A 21,860-nucleotide genomic window follows, 5' to 3' on the forward strand; every position below is an offset into this window, starting at 1 on the left:
ACAAAAAGATCAGCCAGTGCAGAGGAGGCAGTGTTCCCTGTATATTTCAGGCACACTGAGAGAGCCACTGGGACACAGTGGAAAGTGTGCTTAAGGGGAAGAGGGGACCCCCCTCAGAGGAGGGAAAGGGGCAAGGTTGAGTGAGTCCTGTAAGTACGCCAAGTTTTTTTTTTTTTTTTCTGATCAAAATCGGAAGCCGGTGGAGGTTTTGAGCAGAGGAGTGACCAGTTTTAAAAGGTCACTGGGAAACCGGTTTGGCTCAGTGGTAGAACGTCGGTCTGCGGACTGAAGGGTCCCGTGTTCGATTACGGACAAGGGCATGTACCTTGGTTGCAGGCACATCCCCGGTAGCGGGTGTGCAAGAGGCAGCTGGCCAATGTTTCTCTCTCATCGACGTTTCTCCAATAGCTCTCTATCTCTCTCCCTTCCTCTCTGTAAAAAATCAATAAAATATATTTTAAAAAAAATAAAATAAAAATGAAAGGTCACTGGGGCCACTGTGTGGAAGATCCTGGGAATAAGGGCAAAGTCAGAGAGAAGATTTAGGCAGCTTTGCAGATGTTGAGATAAGATGGCTTGGACCAGGAAGGAGGTAGCAGCAGAGGTGGTGTCAAATCCAAAAGCCTTACAAGCCCTAGGTGGTTTGTCTCCGTGGATAGAGCTTCAGTCTGTGGACTTACGGGTCTGGGTTTGATTTCAGTCAAGGGCACATGCCTAGGTTGCAGGCTCGATCTCTTGGGGCATATAGGAGGAAGCCAATCAATGATTCTCTCTCATCATTGTTTTTCTCTCTCCCTTCCTCTCTGAAATTAATAATAATAAAATATATTAAAGCCTTACAACATAGTCTAGCCCTCCTGATAGGGTGCCTCTTATTCCTCCAAGCTCACCTTGTTCCTTCCTATATCTCCAACCTCACAGACTACTGCTGGGCACATACAGGTGTCAGTGATCAAATTAATCAATGATTCATCCTTAGATCATCATCACCTATTTTAATGATAGGCATATAGTCAGAACTCAAATGTTTACAGATAGAATGCTGCACAGTTCCGCAAAGTCAGGTGGCTGGTCCTCTTGGCAGCTGAGGAAAGCTGAGGCACAGGCTGGGGAAGTGTGCCCCTGGGGTCCCTCCGTGCAGCCGAGGCTAGAAGCTTCCTTCCCAGCATTCAGCTAGAGTAACTGACATTGACCTCACAGGAGCTTCCCTCAAAACGTCCCCGCCCAGTGGTGGGGAAAAGCCAAAATCTTCGGGCCAGAAGGTCACGAAGTCCTGGAAGCCCCGGGGAATGTCCTGCCATAGGCCACCTTCCACCTCCAGGACTATAGAGACAGAGGGACAGAGGGGCCGCCCTGGCGCAGCCGAGGCCCCGCCCCCGGCTCTCGGCCGGCCCGCGCCCTCAGCGGAAGCCGGAAGCAAGGGCGGGCCCTGCTAGCCCCGCGGCTCCGAACTCGGTGGTCTTGGAGGCTCCGCAGGATGGGGCCGAAGATGGCGGAGGAGGAGTGAGTGGGCTTTTCCGGGGCGGCGGAGGCGACAGGGCTGGGCTCCGGCGGGTGACAGCTAGCGCCTCGGGCCGCCTCCCGTCCCCGGAAGGAGGAGCTCCTTGTGCTGGTTGGCCAGGACGGATCTTGCTGGCCCCTGCGAGGAGGGCGGGAGGGACGGGCCTGGGCCCAACTCGGCCTCCTGGAGATCCGAACCTTAGGCTGCGGATCGGGCCGCCCTGTGCTGGCCTCGAAAGCCGTCTAGCGGCACCCGCAACCCAAACTTCCCTTTCCCGGTGTTCCGGTCGACTGACGATTACGGAGCGCTCCGTCCTCTCCAGGAAGTCCCCCTTTTGCCCCCTAGTTAGCCAGTCGCCTCTTCCACCGTGGAGATCATTTTCTGCACCTGTCTCCATTGAGTTTCATTCATTCATTCACTGGCGGCCATCTCTATGTTTGAGGCCCCGCGCACATGGTAGTGAAGGAGGCAAACCAGGAGCCTCCCTCTGGGAACTTCCTTTCTTGTAGTGAAAGACCATACATAGACAAGCCTATGTCAGGGCTCTGAAGGAAGTGGAATAGTGTTAGGGTGGGGGAGTCTACTCAGGAAGGAGTGCCAGTGCCAGGAGGAGGGATAGGAGAGGGGACGGCGAGTCCAAGAGACCAGAGGCGAGACAGGCTTTAGTGCCTTTGGGAGACAGAAAGGCAGGCTGGGTGCCTGGAGTGCGGAGAGCAAGGGGGCTGGCCATACAAGATGAAACGGGGGCCGCCGGGGTTCCTGTCCTCCAGGTGTTTTCTGGGGAGGGTCCACTCTTCGTCCATCGCCATGCCTGCTGGGCACAGTGTATTGCATGTTAGAGATGCCCTGTCTATGTGTGTGGAATGAGTATATAAAAACCCACAGGGACCCCCGTGAATTTGAAATTTGACTTCCTCACTGTCTCTTGGTCGATGGTCATTTCATTTAGTCACCTTATTTGTTAAGATTCCGCCCTGTCCCAGACACTAAACTGTGCCTCAGCTGCACAAAGCAAAAGAGGTGGCATGAATCAATGATATCATGTTTGTCTCAAAGCTCAGTTCTGCCACTGACTGACTGAGGCATTGTCCAAATTATGCAGCCTCTCTGAGTCTCTGTTCAGGGGTATAAAAGGGAAAGTAAGAGTATCCACCTCAAAAAAAATGAGAAGAAAACAAAAAAAGAGTATCCACCTCAGACATGTTATGCCTATTAAATGAGAGGTTGTATGTCACCTAACCCCTGGAATGAAGCAAGCCTCAGTACACGTTAGCTGTTATCACAATTGCAATCACAATTGCAATGACTATTGTATCAATAGTGCACGAGTGTGCAGTCCCCGCATGTGAGGAGAGAGCTGTGGGGGACATACGGGGTGGCCTGGAGCGGGGAGTGACAGAGGGGATTACACTGAGCCTTTTGAAATCTGAGAAGGATCTTACGAAGCAGGGTAGGGCATTGCAACCAGATCACCTATTGCGCAAATTCAGGTGGCTTCTTCAACTCGTGGATATAATCCAAAGAAAAGAATGTAAACGAGAAATAAAGGCACCAAGTAAATAATGTTTAAAAGTGATGAGATTCCAGTTTGCCTCTGATTAAATCCCCTCTGATGGCCAAAGAGCAGGTGGCACATCGCCACGAATGTCCTCTAAATGGCAGCGTTCAGAAGCACCTGAGGGCATGGTGCCATCCTGTGGCAGCAGGCTGGGCATTTGTCATCAGTTTCTCTCTTAAGGCCTGCCTGGTGGTTGCAAGACTTATGACTCCTGTAGAGCTCTGTGCCAAGGTTCCTCTGCTCTGTGTGTGGATACTTCGGAGCCCTTTTTCCTTGATCTAATTCTGCTTTTTGTGTCCTCCAACAGGTTCCCCAACACAACTCACGAAGCTTTCAATGTCACCCTCCACACTAGCCTGGTTGTCACTACAAAACTGGTGCTCCCGACCCCTGCCAAGCCCATCCTCCCCGTGCAGACGGGGGAGCAGGCTCAGCAGGAGGAACAGTCGAGTGGCATGACTATTTTCTTCAGCCTCCTTGTCCTAGGTGAATGCAGGCGCCGTCATCTGCCATCTTGCGTGTCTGTGTGTGTGGTGTGGTTAACCCCCTTCAAACCACTGCTTGCTTAGGCAAATCCTCCATTTGGTTTTCACTTCAGACTGAGGACTGTGATAGTGCCTAACATTGTAGCAGATTACTTCTTTTTTATAAAAGCATAGAGCTTAACAATTCTGAAGAGCCCTTTTTGAAATATCTTAGATGTCCTTTGGAAGAGGGAACTAAAGGTTTTTGACATAGAAAGAACCTTGAACATCTAGGTTAGTGGATTTCAAACTCTGCTCATGGAAGTCTGTGTGTGTATGGTAGCAGAAAGTAAAGGCAGTCAAATGGGAAGGCATCTGACTTTGACCAGAGCAGCATTTTGTCTCATCTCCATTAAGCTTCTATGTAAAAAAAAAAAAAAAATTTAAAGATATATTTTATTGATTATTTTACAGAGAGGAAGAGAGAGGGATAGAGAGTTAGAAACATCGATGAGAGAGAATCATCGATCAGCTGCCTCTGGCACACCCCCTACCGGGGAAGTGCCCGCAACCAAGGTACATGCCCTTGACCGGAATTGAACCTGGGACCTTTCAGTCTGCAGGCTGATGCTCGATCCACTGAGCCAAACCGGTTTCGGCTATGTAAAATTTTGTGTAAAGGTTTTTCTGAGGAAAAGATCAGATGCCCTTGCCCTAGCACACTGTTATCCTTAATCTCTGTCATTTAATTAACCAAGGTCATGGTTTTCACCATATCTGTATAGCACCTCTGCTGTTATTCACTTATGTAATATTTTTCTTTCAACAGATTCACTGTGTCAAACTTAAAATCTCATTTTGTTCAACCTCCTCCTTTTTAATTTTTTTTTATTAAATTATTATCTGTGTACATATTTTAACATTGCCCCCCCCCCCCATACATACCCTCCTTCCCCAGAGTTTTATGTCCATTGGTTGTACTTATATGCATGTATACAAGTCCTTCGGTTGATCTATTATCTCCCCCAGATCTCCCTACCCTATCTGTTGTGATTTGACAGTCTGCTTGTTGGTTTACTGTCTCTATATCTATCTTTTGGTTCATCAGTTTATAATGTTCTTTATTATCCATAAATGAGTGAGGTCATGTGGTGTTTCTCTTTCATTGATTGGCTTATTTCACTCAGCATGATGTTCTCCAATTCCATCCAGGTTGCTGCAAATGATGAGAATCCCTTCTTTTTTATGACAGCATAGTATTCCATGTGTACCATAGTTTTTTGATCCAATCATCTGCTGACGGGCACCTAGGCTGTTTCCAAATTCTGGCTATTGTAGATTGTGCTGCTATGAACATAGGGGTGCATATATCCTTTCTGATTGGTGTTTCTAGTTTTTTGGGATATATTCCTAGGAGTGGGATTACTGGGTCAAATGGGAGTTCCATTTTCAGTTTTTTGAGGAAACTCCATAATGTTCTCCACAGTGGTTGCACCAGTCTGCATTCCCACCAGCAGTGCACGAGGGTTCCTTTTTCTCTGCAACCTCGCCAACACTTGTCGTTTGTAGATTTGTTGATGTTGGCCGTTTTGACAAGTGAGAGATGATACCGAATTATTGTTTTGATTTGCATCTCTCGGATAATTAGTGACTTTGAGAAACCTCCTCCTTTAATGGGTGAGGAAATTTAGGCCCAGAGAGGTTAAGCGATCGACATACCTAAGATCTGGGAACTAGAGGCTAGTAGCCAGATTACCAGACATCAGTCAAGAAGTTTAGATGAAAGGCATTAACTTCGGTGCCTTCCAGACACTATGGAGAGTAGACAGCTGTGTTAAACACACCTAAAAATATCCAATTGAAACTGCACAACCACTTTGGATTAGCTGACGACAGAAGAAATAGCTTAGAACTTGACCCAAGTCCAAACTCTCATTTGAAAAGTGAAGCTGGCATGTTTACAGTTTCCACTCTTCTTTAATGATAGTTAGTCATATTTTCAATTAGATCTTTTTAGAAAAGTGAAAGGTGCAACAGGATTTAAAGGTGCAGAGTATTTCTCTGATGTCCGTTAAGTGTTTTTCAAGGGAAAGTGTTACTTCTTTCACACTTTAGTCAGGTTCTTTAAAAGCCAATTTTAATAATACAGTAATTTTTTCTTGTTGTTAATCCTCACCCGAGGATATTTTTTCCATTGATTTTTTTTTTTTTTAGAGAGAGAATGGAAGGAATGGGGAGAGATTGAGAGAAACATCGATGTGAGAGAGACATCAATTGGCTGCCTCCGTGGGGCCAAGGATCAAGCCTACAACCAAGGTATGTACTCTTGACTGGACTTGAACCTGAGACCCTTCAGTCCGTTTAAAAAAAAAAATAAAAAATGTTTTTATGCCTTGGCTGGTGTTCTCAATGGTTAGAGCATCAGCTGCCCACAGGAGGGTCTTGGGTTGATTCCTTGTCAAGGACATGTACCTCAGTTGCAGGTTCGCCCCTCTCCCCAGTCAGGGCACATGTGAAAGGCAACCAGTTAGTGTGTCTCTCTTACATTGGTTTTTCTCTCTCTCTCTCTCCTCTCTTCCTCCCTCCTTCCATCCCTTCCTGCTACTCTCTCTGAAAAGCAATGGAAAAAACATCCTCAAGTGAGGATTTAAACTTATTAGACTAGAGGTCTGGTGCATGAAATTTGGGCATGGTAGGGTCCCTAGGCCTGGCCGGTGATCAGGGCTGACCTGTGGGGAGCTGGGGGTGGGGGTGGGGGAGTGCTGGCACCCACCTTGGCTGACCTGGGGCCTGTGGGCTAGGGGCAACTCTTGCATTGAGTATCTGCCCCCTGGTGGTCAGTGATCATCATAGCGACTGATCCTTCCACTGTTCAGTCAGTTTGCATATTAAGTTTTATGATGTAGGAGATATATACGTATATATATGTTTTATTGATTTTAAAGAGAGAGAGAGAGAAGCATGTATGATAGAAAAACATCAAGAATTGAACCAGCAACCTTTTGGTGCAATAATACAGTAATTTTATTTAAAGTCCTAGGGCTCTTCCTTATCTCTCATCAATAAAAACAAAACAAAGCACAGAAAGAACTATTTTTAAAAAATATATTTATTGATTTTTTACAGAGAGGAAGGGAGAGAGATAGAGAGTTAGAAACATCGATGAGAGAGTCATCGATCAGCTGCCTCTTGCACCCCCCCACTGGGGATGTGCCTGCAACCAGTTACATGCCCTTGACCGGAATCGAACCTGGGACCTTTCAGTCCGCAGGCTGATGCTCTATCCATTGAGCCAAACCAGTATGGCTGAATAATATTTCATTGTAAGGACATCACATTATGTTTACCCATTCATCAATTGATGGGCATTTGGGTTGTTTCCACCTGTTGATTATTGTAAATAGTTCTACTATGAACATTTGTGTACACATTTTTTTGTTTTTGTTTTATTAAATAGATTTTTATTGACTTCAGAGAGGAAGGGAGAGGGAAAGAGAGAGAGAAACATCAATGATGAGAGAGACTCATTGATTGGCTGCCTCCTGCATACTCCCCACTGGCGATTGAGCCGGCAACTCCTGGCGTGTGCCCTTGACCAAAATCAAACCCGGGACTCTTCAGTCTATAGGCCGATGCTCTTTCCACTGAGCCAAACCGGCTAGGGCTGTGTACACATTTTTGTGTGTACATATATTTTTCTTTCTCTTGGATAAACAGTATGAACCTAGGAGTGGGATTGCTGGGTGAATGGTTACTCTGTGTAACTTTCTCAGGAACTGCCAAACTTTTCCACAGAGGCTGCACCATTTTACATTCCCACCAACAATGCTCAAGTGTACAATGTCTTTTATAGATTTACTGTCCTAGGCAACCTTTTATCTTGTAAATGTAATTAAATTCTGTTTCCAGGGGATTACTTCAACAATCAAGGATTCTTGTTTTGTTTTTGCTTTTAATATAGTAGCTGAATACAAAAAAGAAAAGCAGTTCTTTTCTTGATCAAGAAATCTTTAGTTCTTTAAATCCTGAAGTATTATTAATCTACTTACATTGTTGTTAGCTTGATATATTAGAGAATATAAAAGGATTGGTTGGGGGGGGGGGAAAGCTTTTGTAATCACTTTTTTCACAGGAGGACGAAAAGCATAGTAAGATATTCTAAGTAATTTTCAGGATGTGTAGCATTTAAGATTGCTTTGTGCCAAAGACCACAAAACAGGTTTTTTAATGTGCTTTTTCATCCAGGCAAAATTCTGCCCAGTGTTAATGCATGTTTGGGGCCAGAAAGGACTGAACTGTATTTAAAGTGCTGTATATTTATCTTGGATTGTCTTCTCTTCAAACAGTTCATAAACACAGACTCTAGAGTCCCACTAATGTCACGCAGGTTCCATTTTCACCTAATCAGATTCTTGGCAGTTTATGAGTTGGAATCTCTGCTTTTAAAGTGCAGGTCAACATTTCTTCAGCAGAAAGGAATGCTTTTTAAGTAATTTTGAAGACATTTTTCCTCTGCTCTTGTATATTATCAAGATAACACAATTATTATATATTTCTGATTAGATATGTCTGATAGAGTACAAAAAAGATACTGTTAATAGGTAATTTGCTAACTCACTACGTGAACTCTGGTGAGTTGAGGGAAATCATCAGTCCATAGTTCATTCTTCAGGAACTACTAACCTGGAACACATTTGCCACTTTGTTTACTATGTTAGTCATTCAAATGAAACTGTAACATTTGTGTCCCAAAAGGGTGGGAAAGGATTAGTACATTGTTTTCCTCTTTCTTGAGAAGGGATGCCAAAACTCTTGATTTTTAGAAGCTTGGAATCTGTTGACTTATATACACTTAACTCTTGCTGAACTTTGACTCTGCAGGAACAATGGTGAGTCACTGTTCTTGACTTGCACTAGAGTTAGCAATTAGCATCATTTGACGCATCCATTTTATGAGCCATTAAATTTATTAGCGTTATTAAAATTGGCACAACTGTGTTTTAATATAGCTTCCATAATTACTGCTTCAAGCATGAAAAGTTGGAAGCACTTTAACTTGTGGTATGCACACTCTCCATGCCACATGGAAGTTTTTGTTCCTGTTGCTTTTTCAGGCCCCCAGGTGAACTTGGAAAGATGTACTTGTATTGTGTATATACTTTTGTGTATTTGTAAACACATATACACATACAGGCACATAGTTTGGGTTTTGTTTATTTTAATATAAATGGGGTCTATAGCTTGCTTTTTCATATCACAGGATGTCTTGGAGGTCTTTCCAAGTTAGTGCTTTTTATATACCTCATCCTCTTTTTTCTTTTTAAAGGAGATATATATATATATATGCTAAAAATAAACATAACATAAAATTTACCACTTTGTATATTTTATTGATTTTTTACAGAGAGGAAGAGAGAGGGATAGAGAGTTAAAAACATTGATGAGAGAGAAACATCGATCAGCTGCCTCCTACACACACCCCAGGGGGATGTGCCTGCAACCAAGGTACATGCCCTTGACCGGAATTGAACCTGACCTTTCAATCCGCAGGCCGACGCTCTATCCTTTGAGCCAAACCAATTTCCGCAAAATATTTGGCTCAGTGGTAGAGCGTCAGTCTGTGGACTGAAAGGTCCCGGGTTCAATTCCGGTCAAGGGCATGTACATTGGTTGTGGGCACATTCCCAGTGTGGGGGATGCAGGAGGCAGCTGGTTGATGTTTCTCTCTCATCGACGTTTCTGGCTCTCTCTATATAAAAAATTAATAAAAGATATATTTTTTAAAAAATTTACCACTTTAAATTGTACAATTCAGTGGCATTTACTATATCACCACCATTTAGTTCATTTTTACCACCCCAAAAGGAAACCTGATAACCATTAAAAGCATTCACTCCCCATTTACCCCTCCCCCCAATCTCTGGTAAACATAAAATTCTGCTTTCAATCTCTAAGAATTTACATACTTAAAATATTTTATACAAATAGAATCATATATGATCTTTTATGTTTGTCTTCTTTCATTTAGCGTCATGTCTTCAAGGTCCACCCATGTTATAGCAAGTGTTAGAATTATATTCCTTTGTATGGCTGAATTAAGGATACATTATGTTTATCCATTCCTCAGTTGATGGGCATTTGTGTTGTTTCCTTCTGTTGACTATTGTAAATAGTTCTGCTATGAACATTTGTGTACATGTTTTTGTATGGACATAGGTTTTTGTTTCTCTTGGATATATACAATACTTAGGAGTGGAAGTGCTAGGTTAAATGGTTATTCTCTATAACTTTCTCAGGAATTGCCAGACTTTTCCACAAAGGCTAGCTGGCTGCACTGTTTTACATTCCTACTAGCAAGACCCAAGGGTTCCAATTTCCTTACATCCTAACCCTTATTTTCCAGTTTTTTGTTTGTTTGTTTATTATAGCCATTATAGTGAAGTTGTATCTCATTGTGGCTTTGATTCGTATTTTGCTAATGACTAATGATGTTAAGCATCTTTTCATGTGTTTATTGGTCATTTATATATTTTTGCAGAAATGTCTATTTTGGTCCTTTGTTCATTTTTCAATTGTATTTTCATTTTGTTGTAAGAGCTCTATATATTCTGGATACTAGACCCTTATCAGATATATGATTTATAAATATTTTCTCCCATCCTGTGGCTTGTTTTCAGACCTCATTCTCTTTAATGGCTGATGACCTTCCTTGAGCTCTATATTTAGCTCTTTCGTTAATAGTTTCCCCTTCTGCTCGAAAGATGCAGATGGTTTGATTTATGAGAATACATGTTTTAAATTAATTTTTTTCATCCAGCTTGGTGCAAAAAAGGATCAGAAACTGATTCAGCTCCCTAATTTATTATCTATCTACTTACGTGCTCACGCGCTTGTCTTTTTAGACCATAGGCATGCTTTGGTCACATGATTATACACTGGAACTTTTTTCTTGCTCTTAGAATTTAATGTGGGATTTTTCTAAATAGGTTAAATATTTATAATATCACCACAGATTGTTAGTATAGAGCGGCGATGCCAACCTTTCAGAGCTCATAGACCACCAGTGGTCTGCGGACCACCAGTTGGTGACTATTGGTTTAGAGCACAGAATGAAAGGACAAAATTTCTATATTTACAACTATTTCCTTTCTCTGGCCACCTGGTGCATTTTGGTAGAGCTAAAGATATCTTATTTGTCAATGTGGCTCTGAGGGTGGCCATTTAACAGCCATGCAGATTGTTTAAAGACTTCTTTAAAAAAATTATTTTTAGTATTACTAAGATGATACTTTGAGAAGGTAGTATACCACCTAGATGCCTAACAAAAAGAGACATGCACATTAACACTTGGACTATGAAATTACATTTAGGAATTATTTATGTAAAAGTATACTTTGTGCGGGGGGAGGGGGGAGGGGGGGGGGAATCCAGAAATATTTATTCCTTTTAAATAGTTTTATATTCTTTTCTTTCATGACAACACCTCTGTGAGGAAAGTCAGACATTATTTGCATTTTTGGTGACTAAGGCATGAAGGCAGCCAGGAGGAAGGTGGGAGTGCCCGAAGTTAAGGGCACAAGTTTGGAATCTGGCTCCACCCTGCAGCCCTTCCCATTGAAGTGATCTCTGAGCCCCAGTTTTCTCATCTAGAGTCAGGAGAGAATGGTAATAATAGTTAAGAGAGGTGTTGGGGGTCAAATGAGAGCGTTTGGAAGTGCTCAGAACGGTGCCTGGCAATTGGGGAGCCCTCAACCAGTGGGAGCCCCAGTACCCAGCTGGAGAGCAAGTATCCATCTTTAGGTTTCTGGCATTCTTATCACCAAACCAAAGCATTTACTTTGTTCTGTTTATGAAACACCCTCACTTTCCTCTGTGTTAGAGACCCAATCACCAGGTGGTAAAATATTTCATGTCAGCATATTATAGTCACATAAAAGTGATTGATCTCACTGACTGGGTCTTCACTATTTGGAGTTTCCAGTTGATGGCTATTTCAATAAAGTTGAGGACCATTTCTTAGAATCTGGGAAGTTTGAATAATTTTAATTGCTTAGAAAAATATTTGAGGTTGGATGCCCTTAGATGTAAGGAAGTATAGAGAAAATGTTACAAATACCATGAGTTTCCAGTTAAAGAAATAAGAGATTGCAAATGCCACTGAGGTTTACAGTCTCACTGACAGTTATCCATTTCCCTGGCAGCCCTCCAAAAGTAATTATTGCCTTGGACTTGGTATTTATCATTTCAAAATGTCTGTTTTAACAATGTCTTGTTTTTCCTACAGCTATCTGCATCATATTGGTGCATTTACTGATTCGATACAGATTACATTTCTTACCAGAGAGTGTTGCTGTTGTTTCCTTAGGTAAGTGCTTATTGGTGAGTTTAATAAAAAAGCAGTTGCAATAACTATGATTTTTTTAGTGCCTCCTACTGCCAGGAACCACAAAAGATTGGGTACATTCCTGATCTCACGTAATCCTCACTGCAACCTGCCATGAGGGTGTTACGATCCCGTTTTTCAGGTGAGGACACTGTGGCTCAGAGAGGGGTGATGATCTCATGAAGGTCACATAGAAACCCCTCAAAGGCCTTTTCTACTTCTAGAACACATTGGGGCACATTGACCTCTGCTACGCGGTTATGCTGACGTTCTACTGAACTAAGACAAGTAAATGGCACTTTAATTCATAGTGCCACTGAATTTGACAGCCAATGGGGCTCCCACTTTATAGTTTAGGAAAGAGAAATGGCTCACTTTAATGTCAGAGTCAGATCTCAGGTCTTCAGAGAGCATTCCATTCTACCTGGAATTTCTCTCTTTTGTAGACTGTAGACTGTACAGGCAGGTCTTGGGAGGGATAAGGGAAAATAATTATTTTAAATAATTATTTGCTAACTCAGGTGATTGGAACACTAAGAGAACTACCAGAGAGAGTGCTGGGATCAGAAAGTAGTTTTTATTCTATTAAGGGACATTTGGTTACAATTTAGAAAAGCTGGCAAAACTATCAAAATAGTTCTGCATTTCATAAAGCTGTGTGAATTGAAGGAGAACTTTTGTAGTACTGGAGCAAAATGTAACAAAATAGTGAGATTTTCACCATGTCAAGAATTTCCAACTTTTGTGCCAAAAAAAAAACCCACCAAGATGAAGCTGCCAGAGAAAATGGGGTCTTCATTCTTTCAGGATAAACTTCCCACCCTACCTCTTCTAGCAGAAGTATAGAAGTCCGAGTCACTTAGAGATATTATTGGCCTTTGTGTGATGGCTGAGTCTTCAAAGTTCCTAAGGAAGTGTTGTTATAGAAAAAAAGACCTAACTACTGTAAAGACACATTTCTCCCTTATATTTTATTGTATTTTTAAATGAAACTTGAGACTTTTTTATTTTTTATAAAAAATATCAACATGATGTTCTAAAGATATTTCCTTGGCCCTTGTTCAAAGCTTTCAGATACTTTAATACTTAATGAAATTCCGTAATTTGGGCATCTTTTTAAAAAATAAAATTTTGGCTGAAACCGGTTTGGCTCAGTGGATAGAGCGTCAGCCTGTGGACTGAAGGGTCCCAGGTTCGATTCCTGTCAAGGGCATTTTTTCACAAAGAGGAAAAGAGATGGATAGAGAGCTAGAAACATCAATGAGAGAGAAACATCGATCATCTGCCTCCTGCACACCCCCATTGATGTTTCTAGCTCTCTATTCCTCTCTTTTCCTCTCTGTGAAAAAAATCAATAAAATTTTAAAAAATAAAAATAAAAAAATTTTTGGCTCGGTTAAACAGTTATACAAAAATCCTTTTCATTGACAATTTCACCTGTTTTTATCATGCTTCATTCTCTTCCAAACCATTTATAGACATATATATCAATCTATTTGGTTTAAGTTTATATCATTTTTGCATGTTCTTTCCTTTTTACTATTCTTTCCATGTATTACTTAAGCTCATGTATTTATTTTCATTGAACGTATAGGGCTGATTCACTGTTTACAGATTTAGGGCTGGAATTTATAAGGAAAGAAAAAGAATAATGGTATTGCCCACTGTCCTCTGTCATATGTAGCAAAAACAGGTGTAGACTTTTTTCACAATCATACTTTATTTTAGCATGGGAAGACCACAATGGGGGTAAGTAAGGCCTGGAAATTTGACTTTCCAATGCCACGGTGTAGCCTGAATATCACTAATAAATAGAAAACCTGGTTTTAACTTACAACTGGATTTGATTGGATCATTGAGTGAACAGAATACACAAAAGTGCTCCCTGTCATAACCTTCTTAAATATATCTGTGTTTTTAATTATAGTAATTTCTTCTTATTTTTAAATATATATATTCTTATTGATTTTAGAGATAGAACAGGAGGGGAAGATAGAAACATCAATGGGAGAATCATTGATTGGCTGCCTCCTGCACTCCCCACACTGGGGGTCAACCCGGGCATGTGACCCCACTGGGAATCGAACCTTTATCTCCTGGTTCATAGGTCGATACTTAATCACTGAGCCACACCGACTGGACAATTCCTTCTTGTTTTGGCTAAAGGATTTTATTTTTTTGATTTTTTTTTTTAAGATTAGTGCTCTTTCTGTCGATAAGGGTTTTGAGTGGAAGATAAGGAAAAATCATTCAGTTCCTGAATTATTGACTACCAGTAATTCTGGAAAAAAAGCAAATACAGTAATTATATTCCAATTGTACTTAAGTTATTAAAAATGTTTTTAAAGGAAACTTAAAAGGAGGCTCCTAACTATAATAGCTTTCATTACTTTTTAGACTCAGAGTCTAATATTGATGCAACTTAAGATGTTCCACAGCTAACTCTCCCTGAGTCTGAGGTGTTTGATTTATTAGAGAAGAAACAGATATTCATGTGTTGGTATTAGAATAGCTATCTTTGAGGCCAAAACTGGTTGTCAGATTGATAAAATGACTGCATTAGACAGAGGATTCTCCAGGCTGTCACATTCTAAGGAAAAGTGCTAACAGACTTTTCGCCTCCTTGTTTCTGGAAACACAGATCGGAGGTGATAATTTATTCTTAGAAGTCCGTGTTGCTGTTTTGCTGCCATTAGCTAAATGTGTAATAGCTTCCTGCTTTTGCCTGGAGCCTTGCTTTGACTTCCCTAGTTTTATGGTCATCTTCTCTTGTCTCAGCATTTTATCATCTTTAAGCTGTATTTTATATTTAAATCTTCCAGATATGCCAGAATAGTGAGGTAGTCTAAATTATTTTTGTTATTTCTGAGAGGAAAGGAGAGGGAAAGATAGAAACATCAATGATAAGAGAGAATCATCGATTGGCTACCTCCTGCACGCCCCACACTGGGGATCGATCCTGAAGCTTGAGCATGTGCCCTGACCAGGAATCAAAACATGACCTCCTGGTTCATAGGTCGACATGCAACTACTGAGCCATGCCAGCCAGGTGAGATAGTCTAAATTTTAAAAGTAAAAAGTTGTTAAAGAATTGCATTCTGAAACTGGCTATATCGGTGCTGATTTCTATAAATTTCCTCTTTCACCATATCACTGTTCTCTTCATATTAGTAAGGAATACCATTCCTTTGAAGAAGTAAGCTATTTTAAAAACAAAACGTTTAAACAGCCTTTCCCCCAGAACATAGACAAACAACCCCAAGGTACTGATTCCCATCCTACTGGCAGGTCTTCTGTCTTTTAGAGTATCTTTGTAGTAGTATCTACTTTAGTATAAGTAGTAGAATCAACTGGCTTTTCAAAATTATCTGTACTGTGTGTCTGGGTGTTTATTTTTAACACAGTGCAAATATGTGTGTGCATATACTAGTATATTCTTTAAGGGAACTAGGCTCATGTTCAACGTACTGTTTTGTAACCTGTTATTACAATTAATGCATTCTAAGCATTTTCCCTGTAATGTTAATTATCAAGAACACTGATATTTTACTGTGGTCATGGTAGACCAGTATCATGAGGTAGTAGAATGTACGCATGAGCCAGTAGTGAGTCCAATGTCACTTGCTGGCCCTGAGTTGTCAGACAAACTTCTTAAACTCTTTGAGCCTTCCTACCTGCAACCTTCTCTTGAGGATTAGAAATAAGTTGCAATGACAAACCCTAGGAGAAGAGTCTCAACAAATCATTATTGTTCCCAATTTTTTATTTAATTCAGTAATGTCCATAATGAGTGTGTGCATGAAGATCCATTGAGGCTAAAAGAAAATAGTAGGATTTATGTTTCTATTTCATTTTAACCTCACTTTTTTACAATTTCTAATTTTTGTGTATATTATATAATATAGTAGCAATGTTTTATAATAATACACATTTATAACTTGAAAGTGCATGATCAAATTCTCTTTACTGATAGGAATATTCAAAATTGTATCTAGGGTATTATTTCTACCTGGTGGCCCGTTGTGTGCTAAAAATTCATTTCTCCTCACATTGGACCTGAATCTCAAAAGGTAGAGAAATCGTTTTCCAATTTAATGCTGTGCCATAGTTTAGTCCTAGGACTTCTCAAAAGGATTACTCAAGCAATTATAATAATAGTACTGGAAATAATCGCAGGCCTAGGGGCTGTACCCATGTACGAATTTTGTGCACTGGGCCTCTAGTAAGAATATAAGCACAAGTTTAGGCAATAGAATAATTTTTTTATTTTTAAATGTTACTGTTTCATGTGTAATTACAAGTGTTAGTCATGGTATTAAAGTTTGGTGTACATTTACAAAGGAAAACAAAAGTTGAGGTTTTAGTAGAGCAGAAAAACACTAGCTTTAAAAGTGAAATCTGAAACCATGAAAAGAGGTTCAGCTTTCCTGGTATTCAGGAATGATTACTGAAGGCAGGTTGACTGCAAATGCAAACTGAAACTGTAAAGAAGTGTCTTGCCCCCATATTGGCAGAAATGTTTAGTCTGATGATTTTCCAGGGTTGGTGAGGATGAAGGGACTGCTCTGGTGAAAAGCCATACTGCCACTTTGGAGGACAATTTGACAACATTTTCAGATATTAAAAAAAGCTCATGCCATTCATTGACTCTGAATCCGCCTTAGGACAACACTGCTACACAGAGGCATGCACCAGGGTGTTCACTGCAGCACCACTGTCAATAGCAAACAGTTGGAGACAGTCATCACTGGGGGATTAGTTTTTAAAATGTGACTTAAAAAAATTTAAAATGTAACTTGCATACCATAAACTTCACAGTTTCCAAGTGTACAATTCACAGGGTTGTTGCAAACACCACCACCATCTAAGTCCAGAACAGTTTTGTCGTTTCAAAAAAAAAAACCCTTTATCTATTTGCAGTTACTCTCCATTTCCCTTATTTCCCCTATAACAATTTTATTGCAATTTAATTCACATACCATACAAGTTACCCTTTTTAACTGTACAATTCAGTGTTTTTAGTAGAGGCACAGGATTGTGCAACTATTCTAAAAATTGACGTTAGAACATGTTTATCATCCTATAAAGAAACCTCACACCCTTTAGCTATTACCCTCAAAGCCCTACTCCTCAATCCTAGGCAATCATTTCTGACTCTATAGATTTGCCTATTCTGGATATTTCATTTAAATGCATCATAAAATACGCCTTTTATGTCTGGCTTCTTGCACTAGGCATGTTTTCAAGATTCATCCACATTGCACCATGAATTACTGCTTCATTCCTTTTTATTGCCAGATAATATTACATTGTTCGGATATACCACTTTTTTTTTTTAATCACTTGATAGACATTTAGGTTGTATCCACCTTTGGGCTATTTTGAATAATGCTATCAATGAACATCCATATACAAGTTTCTGTAGGAAAGTATGCTTTTACTTGTCTTGATCGAATTCCTGAATCCTGTGGTAACTCGGTTTAACTTTTGGAGGAACTGCCAAACTGGTTTCCCATAGCAATTGCACCATTTTACATTCCCACCATCAATGTATAAGGGTTCCGGTTTATCTGTGTTTCTGAAAATTATAACCATTCTAGTGGGTATGAAGAAGTATTTTTTATTTGTATTTGTGGTTTGGATTTGCATTTCCCTAATGACGAATGTTGTTAAGCATCTTTTCATGTACTTGTTGGCCATTTGTGTATCTCCTTTACAGAAATATCTATTCAACCTGTGGTATTTTTATGCTATGCTGTAGAACTGTTAAAAAGAATGAGGTAGTTTTGCATGATCCCTGGTCTATTTTTACATATAGATCAAGACTTAACACTGAGCAAAATAGCAAATAGTAGAAAGATATATTACAGCATCATAAATTTTATATAAATATACATAGGTGTGCCTTGTGAACACACACACACACACACACACACACACACACACACACACACCAAGACTATATGTTTAAATATAAATAAAGGGATAGAGAAGGGTCTGATAGAATATTCATCAAATCTGTCACTATGGTTGGTTACCTTGGGGCAGGAAGAGAGGGAGTGGGATTTCATCAAAAGGGACTTTTGTGTTTTTTTGGTTTTTTTTTTAATACATTTTAAGAGTATTAATGAACTAGTTACTTGATAAAAATTTGTATAAAACTCCTTAAAATGTATGACAATTTGAAGAGAGAAGGAAAAAGAAGCAACTGGAGGACTCTAGCTGGAGAGGGCTCCTGTTCTGCAAATATGGTCATCGGTTCCCTTTATTGGTCAGATCTCTTTTGTCGTGGTCTCTCTTTCAAAGTAACTTTATTACTCTTTTAATAATATATAGCAATTCAAATAGTATAGAGGTTTATGAAGTTAAAATTGCTCATCTCTCTTCACCTCCAGTCCCTCCTTCTCCATGACAATTTGTGTCAGTACAGCTTCTTTTCTCAATAAACTTCTTTATCCTCGTATTGTCTCCTCACCCTCCCAAGGTCTTTTTCTTCAGTTTTCTGTATTTGATGGGGGAAGGGGAGTCTGTCATTAAGTGTCTATGACAGTGGTCTTCAGGCTTGCTTTGTGTCACCCCCTACCAGAGATTGTGATTCAGGGGGTCTGGAGTTCTGCTCTGGTGTCTCGATTTTATAAAAAGCTCCATGGTGATTCTGATGAGCCAACAGGATTGAGAATCATTTACCTTGTGAATAACACAGCAGTCATAAATTGTACCCGTGATGTTTGTTTGAGAATTATTTTATGAGAGAGTAATGAAACTGTCAGCCTTATGGAAACATGCCTGAACTTAAATGGTCTGTTTTGTTCCAGGAATTTCAGATAATTTTTACTTATTTTCAGCATTTGGTTTTATCTCTGTGACTAAAGACTCTACATTAGGCTGCCATCTGAGTCTGAGAAAGATCTTGGGTTCAGTTTTGAAAATGGTAGGACTAAGAGGCAAAGTTGGCTTGTAAGATTTCTCCCATTTCTCATTGAAAATGGGTGGATATAGAAAAATGAATGGTGCTAAATCTTCTGTGTCAGGCAAACTGTTCCCAGGTCCTATTTTGTAAAGCTGAGATGGCTGTAGACTTCATGATAGTATGTTTGCCTGAGATGCAAGTGAGAAGCTCATGTAACTCATAAAACTTCACACTAATTTCCATTCTTGTGTTTTCAGACAGAGAACTTGCAGAAATTCGTAAAAGCCACTTAGAGACATAATAATACTCATTTTCTCTAGAATAATAAACCTGACTAATCTTTCTCATACCTTAAATTTATATTAAACTTACATTTTCTCTTCTAGGTATTCTCATGGGAGCAGTTATAAAAATTATAGAGTTTAAAAAACTGGCAAATTGGAAGGTAGGTTCATTTTTAACATAATTATGGGTGGGTTTTTTTGGTTGTTTTTAATTTTAGCAACACTGATAGTTATGGTGGCTTTCTTATCAATGGAGTTTATATTACCACATTATTTAATATTCTATTAGATTAGGGTTGATACCTTTACAACTTAGCTTTTTTAGAAAATATTTTTTAATATATTTTATTGATTTTTTACAGAGAGGAAGGGAGATAGATAGCTAGAAACTTTGATGAGAGAGAAACATCAACCAGTTGCCTCTTGCACACCCCTACAGGGGATGTGCCCGCAACCAACGTACATGCCCTTGACCGGAATTGAACCTGGGACCTTTCAGTCCGCAGACCGCCGCTGTACCACTGAGCCAAACCGGTTTCAGCTACAACTTAGCTTTTTTAAAGTATATGTCTGTTTCAAGCTAACATGGAGCCCTCAATGTTATGTTATTTACGCACATTTTTATAATCTTAAGGGAAGGCTCTAATTAGCATTATTTTATTTATTTATTTAACCTTAGAGAGAGAAACACCGATGAGTTGCCTCCCTCACATGTCCCAACCAGGGATCGAACCCAAAACCTGGGTATATGCTCTGACTGGGAATTGAACCTGCCACCTTTTGGTGTATACTCCAACCAATTGAACCACACTAGACAGGGCTCAAACTAGTGTTAAATATTAAACAATGTTGGTAGTTCCCAATTTATTCTATTCTCACAGCTGAGAATAATAAAACTATAGAGCTTACAGATTGCTTTACAAATTATAGCTCATGCTGTCCCCTGATATCCATGGGAGGTAGATTGAATGTTATCATCACCCCATTTTTTACAGTTGATGAAAATAATGCCCAGAAAAGTCGGGATATATCCAATGTCACAGAACTAGAAAGTGGCTGAGTTGAGTCATGTGTCCACACCCTCTGGCCTATATATTCTATGTTTTCTCCATGGCACTATGCTGGCCTCAGTCTGTGGATGTCCATGCCTTAGTGTTTGCACAGTGGTCATTAGAGAGTGAGCATCGTCTTGTGGCGTAAGGACTAATTGAAAATTGAATTTAAACTTAAACTTGAGCATTCATATTGAGAAATTAACAAGTGTGTTACAAAATTGAATTTGTGAATGGAAATAAGGTCCATTTTAAAATATTAAAGAATTGGATGGTTAAAATTTATCACATTTGAGCTCCCCTGGGGGTTAATCTGCCTGCTAAGCTATAGAGCAGTGGTCACCAACCTTTCGGACCTCATGGACCACCAGTGGTCTTCAGTGAGTGGACAGGGCTCTAACAAGTGTTAAATATTAAACAGTGTTGATAGCTCTACCAACCTTTCGGACCTCACGGACCACCAGTGGCGATTGCTGCTGTAGTGTATAAACTTTCTAAAACAAGCCATGTGACCATTGTATGAAGCACAATTTGAAATTGTTATACATAATATTCAGGAAATATTATATGTTTAAATGAATTCTCAAGTGTATATTCAGCTTCTAATAGTATAGAACCCCCTCAGCTGAGCTGAGGCTGGGCAGGCCCCACCAGAGCACATTGTGAATAGTATCTCTGCCTCCTGCAACTTGTTAAATCTAACCATCCCTGCTGGGGCTCGTCCTAGGCCGTGGGGCACAGCCTGGTACCCTTTCTCTTCTCCTAGGCTTGTCAGAGCCCGAACTGTACCTAACACATTTTGTTTCACTTGATTTAAAAGCAGTTGATCGAAATTTAAATTGATTTAAAAATAATTTAAAATTGTTCTATATTTAAATATTATTAATTCCTATAAAATCCTGGAGTTTTTATATAAAAATCTGAACTCCTAGCTTCTCTTGAAAAAGCAGCTCTCTTAACAGCCCCCTGCATTCTGCTCAGCGGATACAAGGCACTGAGGGGCAGCTGCTCCCCTGGTAACACCATGTGGCCCCTGGAAACCTTTGAGTTGTGACCCCTGCTCTGAGCAGTGAGAGGAGAGGAGGGCAGGTTATCTCGCACTTTTAGTTTTATAGGCTTCAGTATTAGTGGATTTATTTTTACAGATGTGTCAAGCTAAAATATTAGTAATACATTTAATAGTACAGACAGTGAGCCAAAATTGGGTGATGAATTAAGTGCCTGCAGAGCCATCCAGGCAACCAATGCTTGACCTCAGAAAAGGGCAAGGTTTGTAGCGGGGCTGCTAAAGGCAGGCTTCCTGCAAGACCAGTGTTGGTGTAACGCCAAAGCAGGAAGCAGGACACCTGTTTGGAATCTGGGTGTTGCAGGGAGCAATTGGAGATAAGAAAAACAAGGAGCTTGGTGTTTTTTTCTCCATGAAGTTCTATTTTCAGGCTGTCTCTCTGGGCCTGCATTCTACCTGTATTGTCATATGTTCAATATATTTCTCTAAATTAGGGGTGTCGAACTCAATCAGAGAAGGGGCCAAAATCTAAAATCCAGCCTAAATCGCCGGCCGAATGGTTTACTGAACAGTCATAAACTGTCATTGTGATGGAAATGCAGCGGAGTGCAGTGATGACAGCGTGGTGCGGGCCACATTGCAAGGCCTGGCGGGACGGATTTGGCCCGCGGGCCTTGTGTTTGACACATGTGCTCTAAATCA

General features: G+C 40.3%; 1 protein-coding gene across 3 annotated transcripts in view; it reads left to right on the forward strand.

Annotated features, from left to right (window-relative positions):
* Window positions 1-1,381: 1,381 nt before the first annotated feature.
* SLC9A8 (solute carrier family 9 member A8) overlaps window positions 1,382-21,860 on the forward strand; it is a 65,948-nt gene continuing 45,469 nt past the window's right edge. For all 3 annotated transcript variants that reach the window (XM_036418221.2, XM_045574184.1, XM_036418222.2), the window contains exons 1-4: window positions 1,382-1,503; window positions 3,367-3,545; window positions 11,808-11,888; window positions 19,203-19,261. In XM_036418221.2, coding sequence (XP_036274114.1) covers window positions 1,478-1,503; window positions 3,367-3,545; window positions 11,808-11,888; window positions 19,203-19,261 — 345 coding nt within the window. In that variant the 5' untranslated portion in view covers window positions 1,382-1,477. The remainder of the gene's footprint in view (window positions 1,504-3,366; window positions 3,546-11,807; window positions 11,889-19,202; window positions 19,262-21,860) is intronic.

The sequence above is a fragment of the Pipistrellus kuhlii genome, unplaced genomic scaffold, assembly GCF_014108245.1.
Source record: "Pipistrellus kuhlii isolate mPipKuh1 unplaced genomic scaffold, mPipKuh1.p scaffold_m20_p_6, whole genome shotgun sequence".
Classification (NCBI taxonomy): Eukaryota; Metazoa; Chordata; class Mammalia; order Chiroptera; family Vespertilionidae; genus Pipistrellus; species Pipistrellus kuhlii.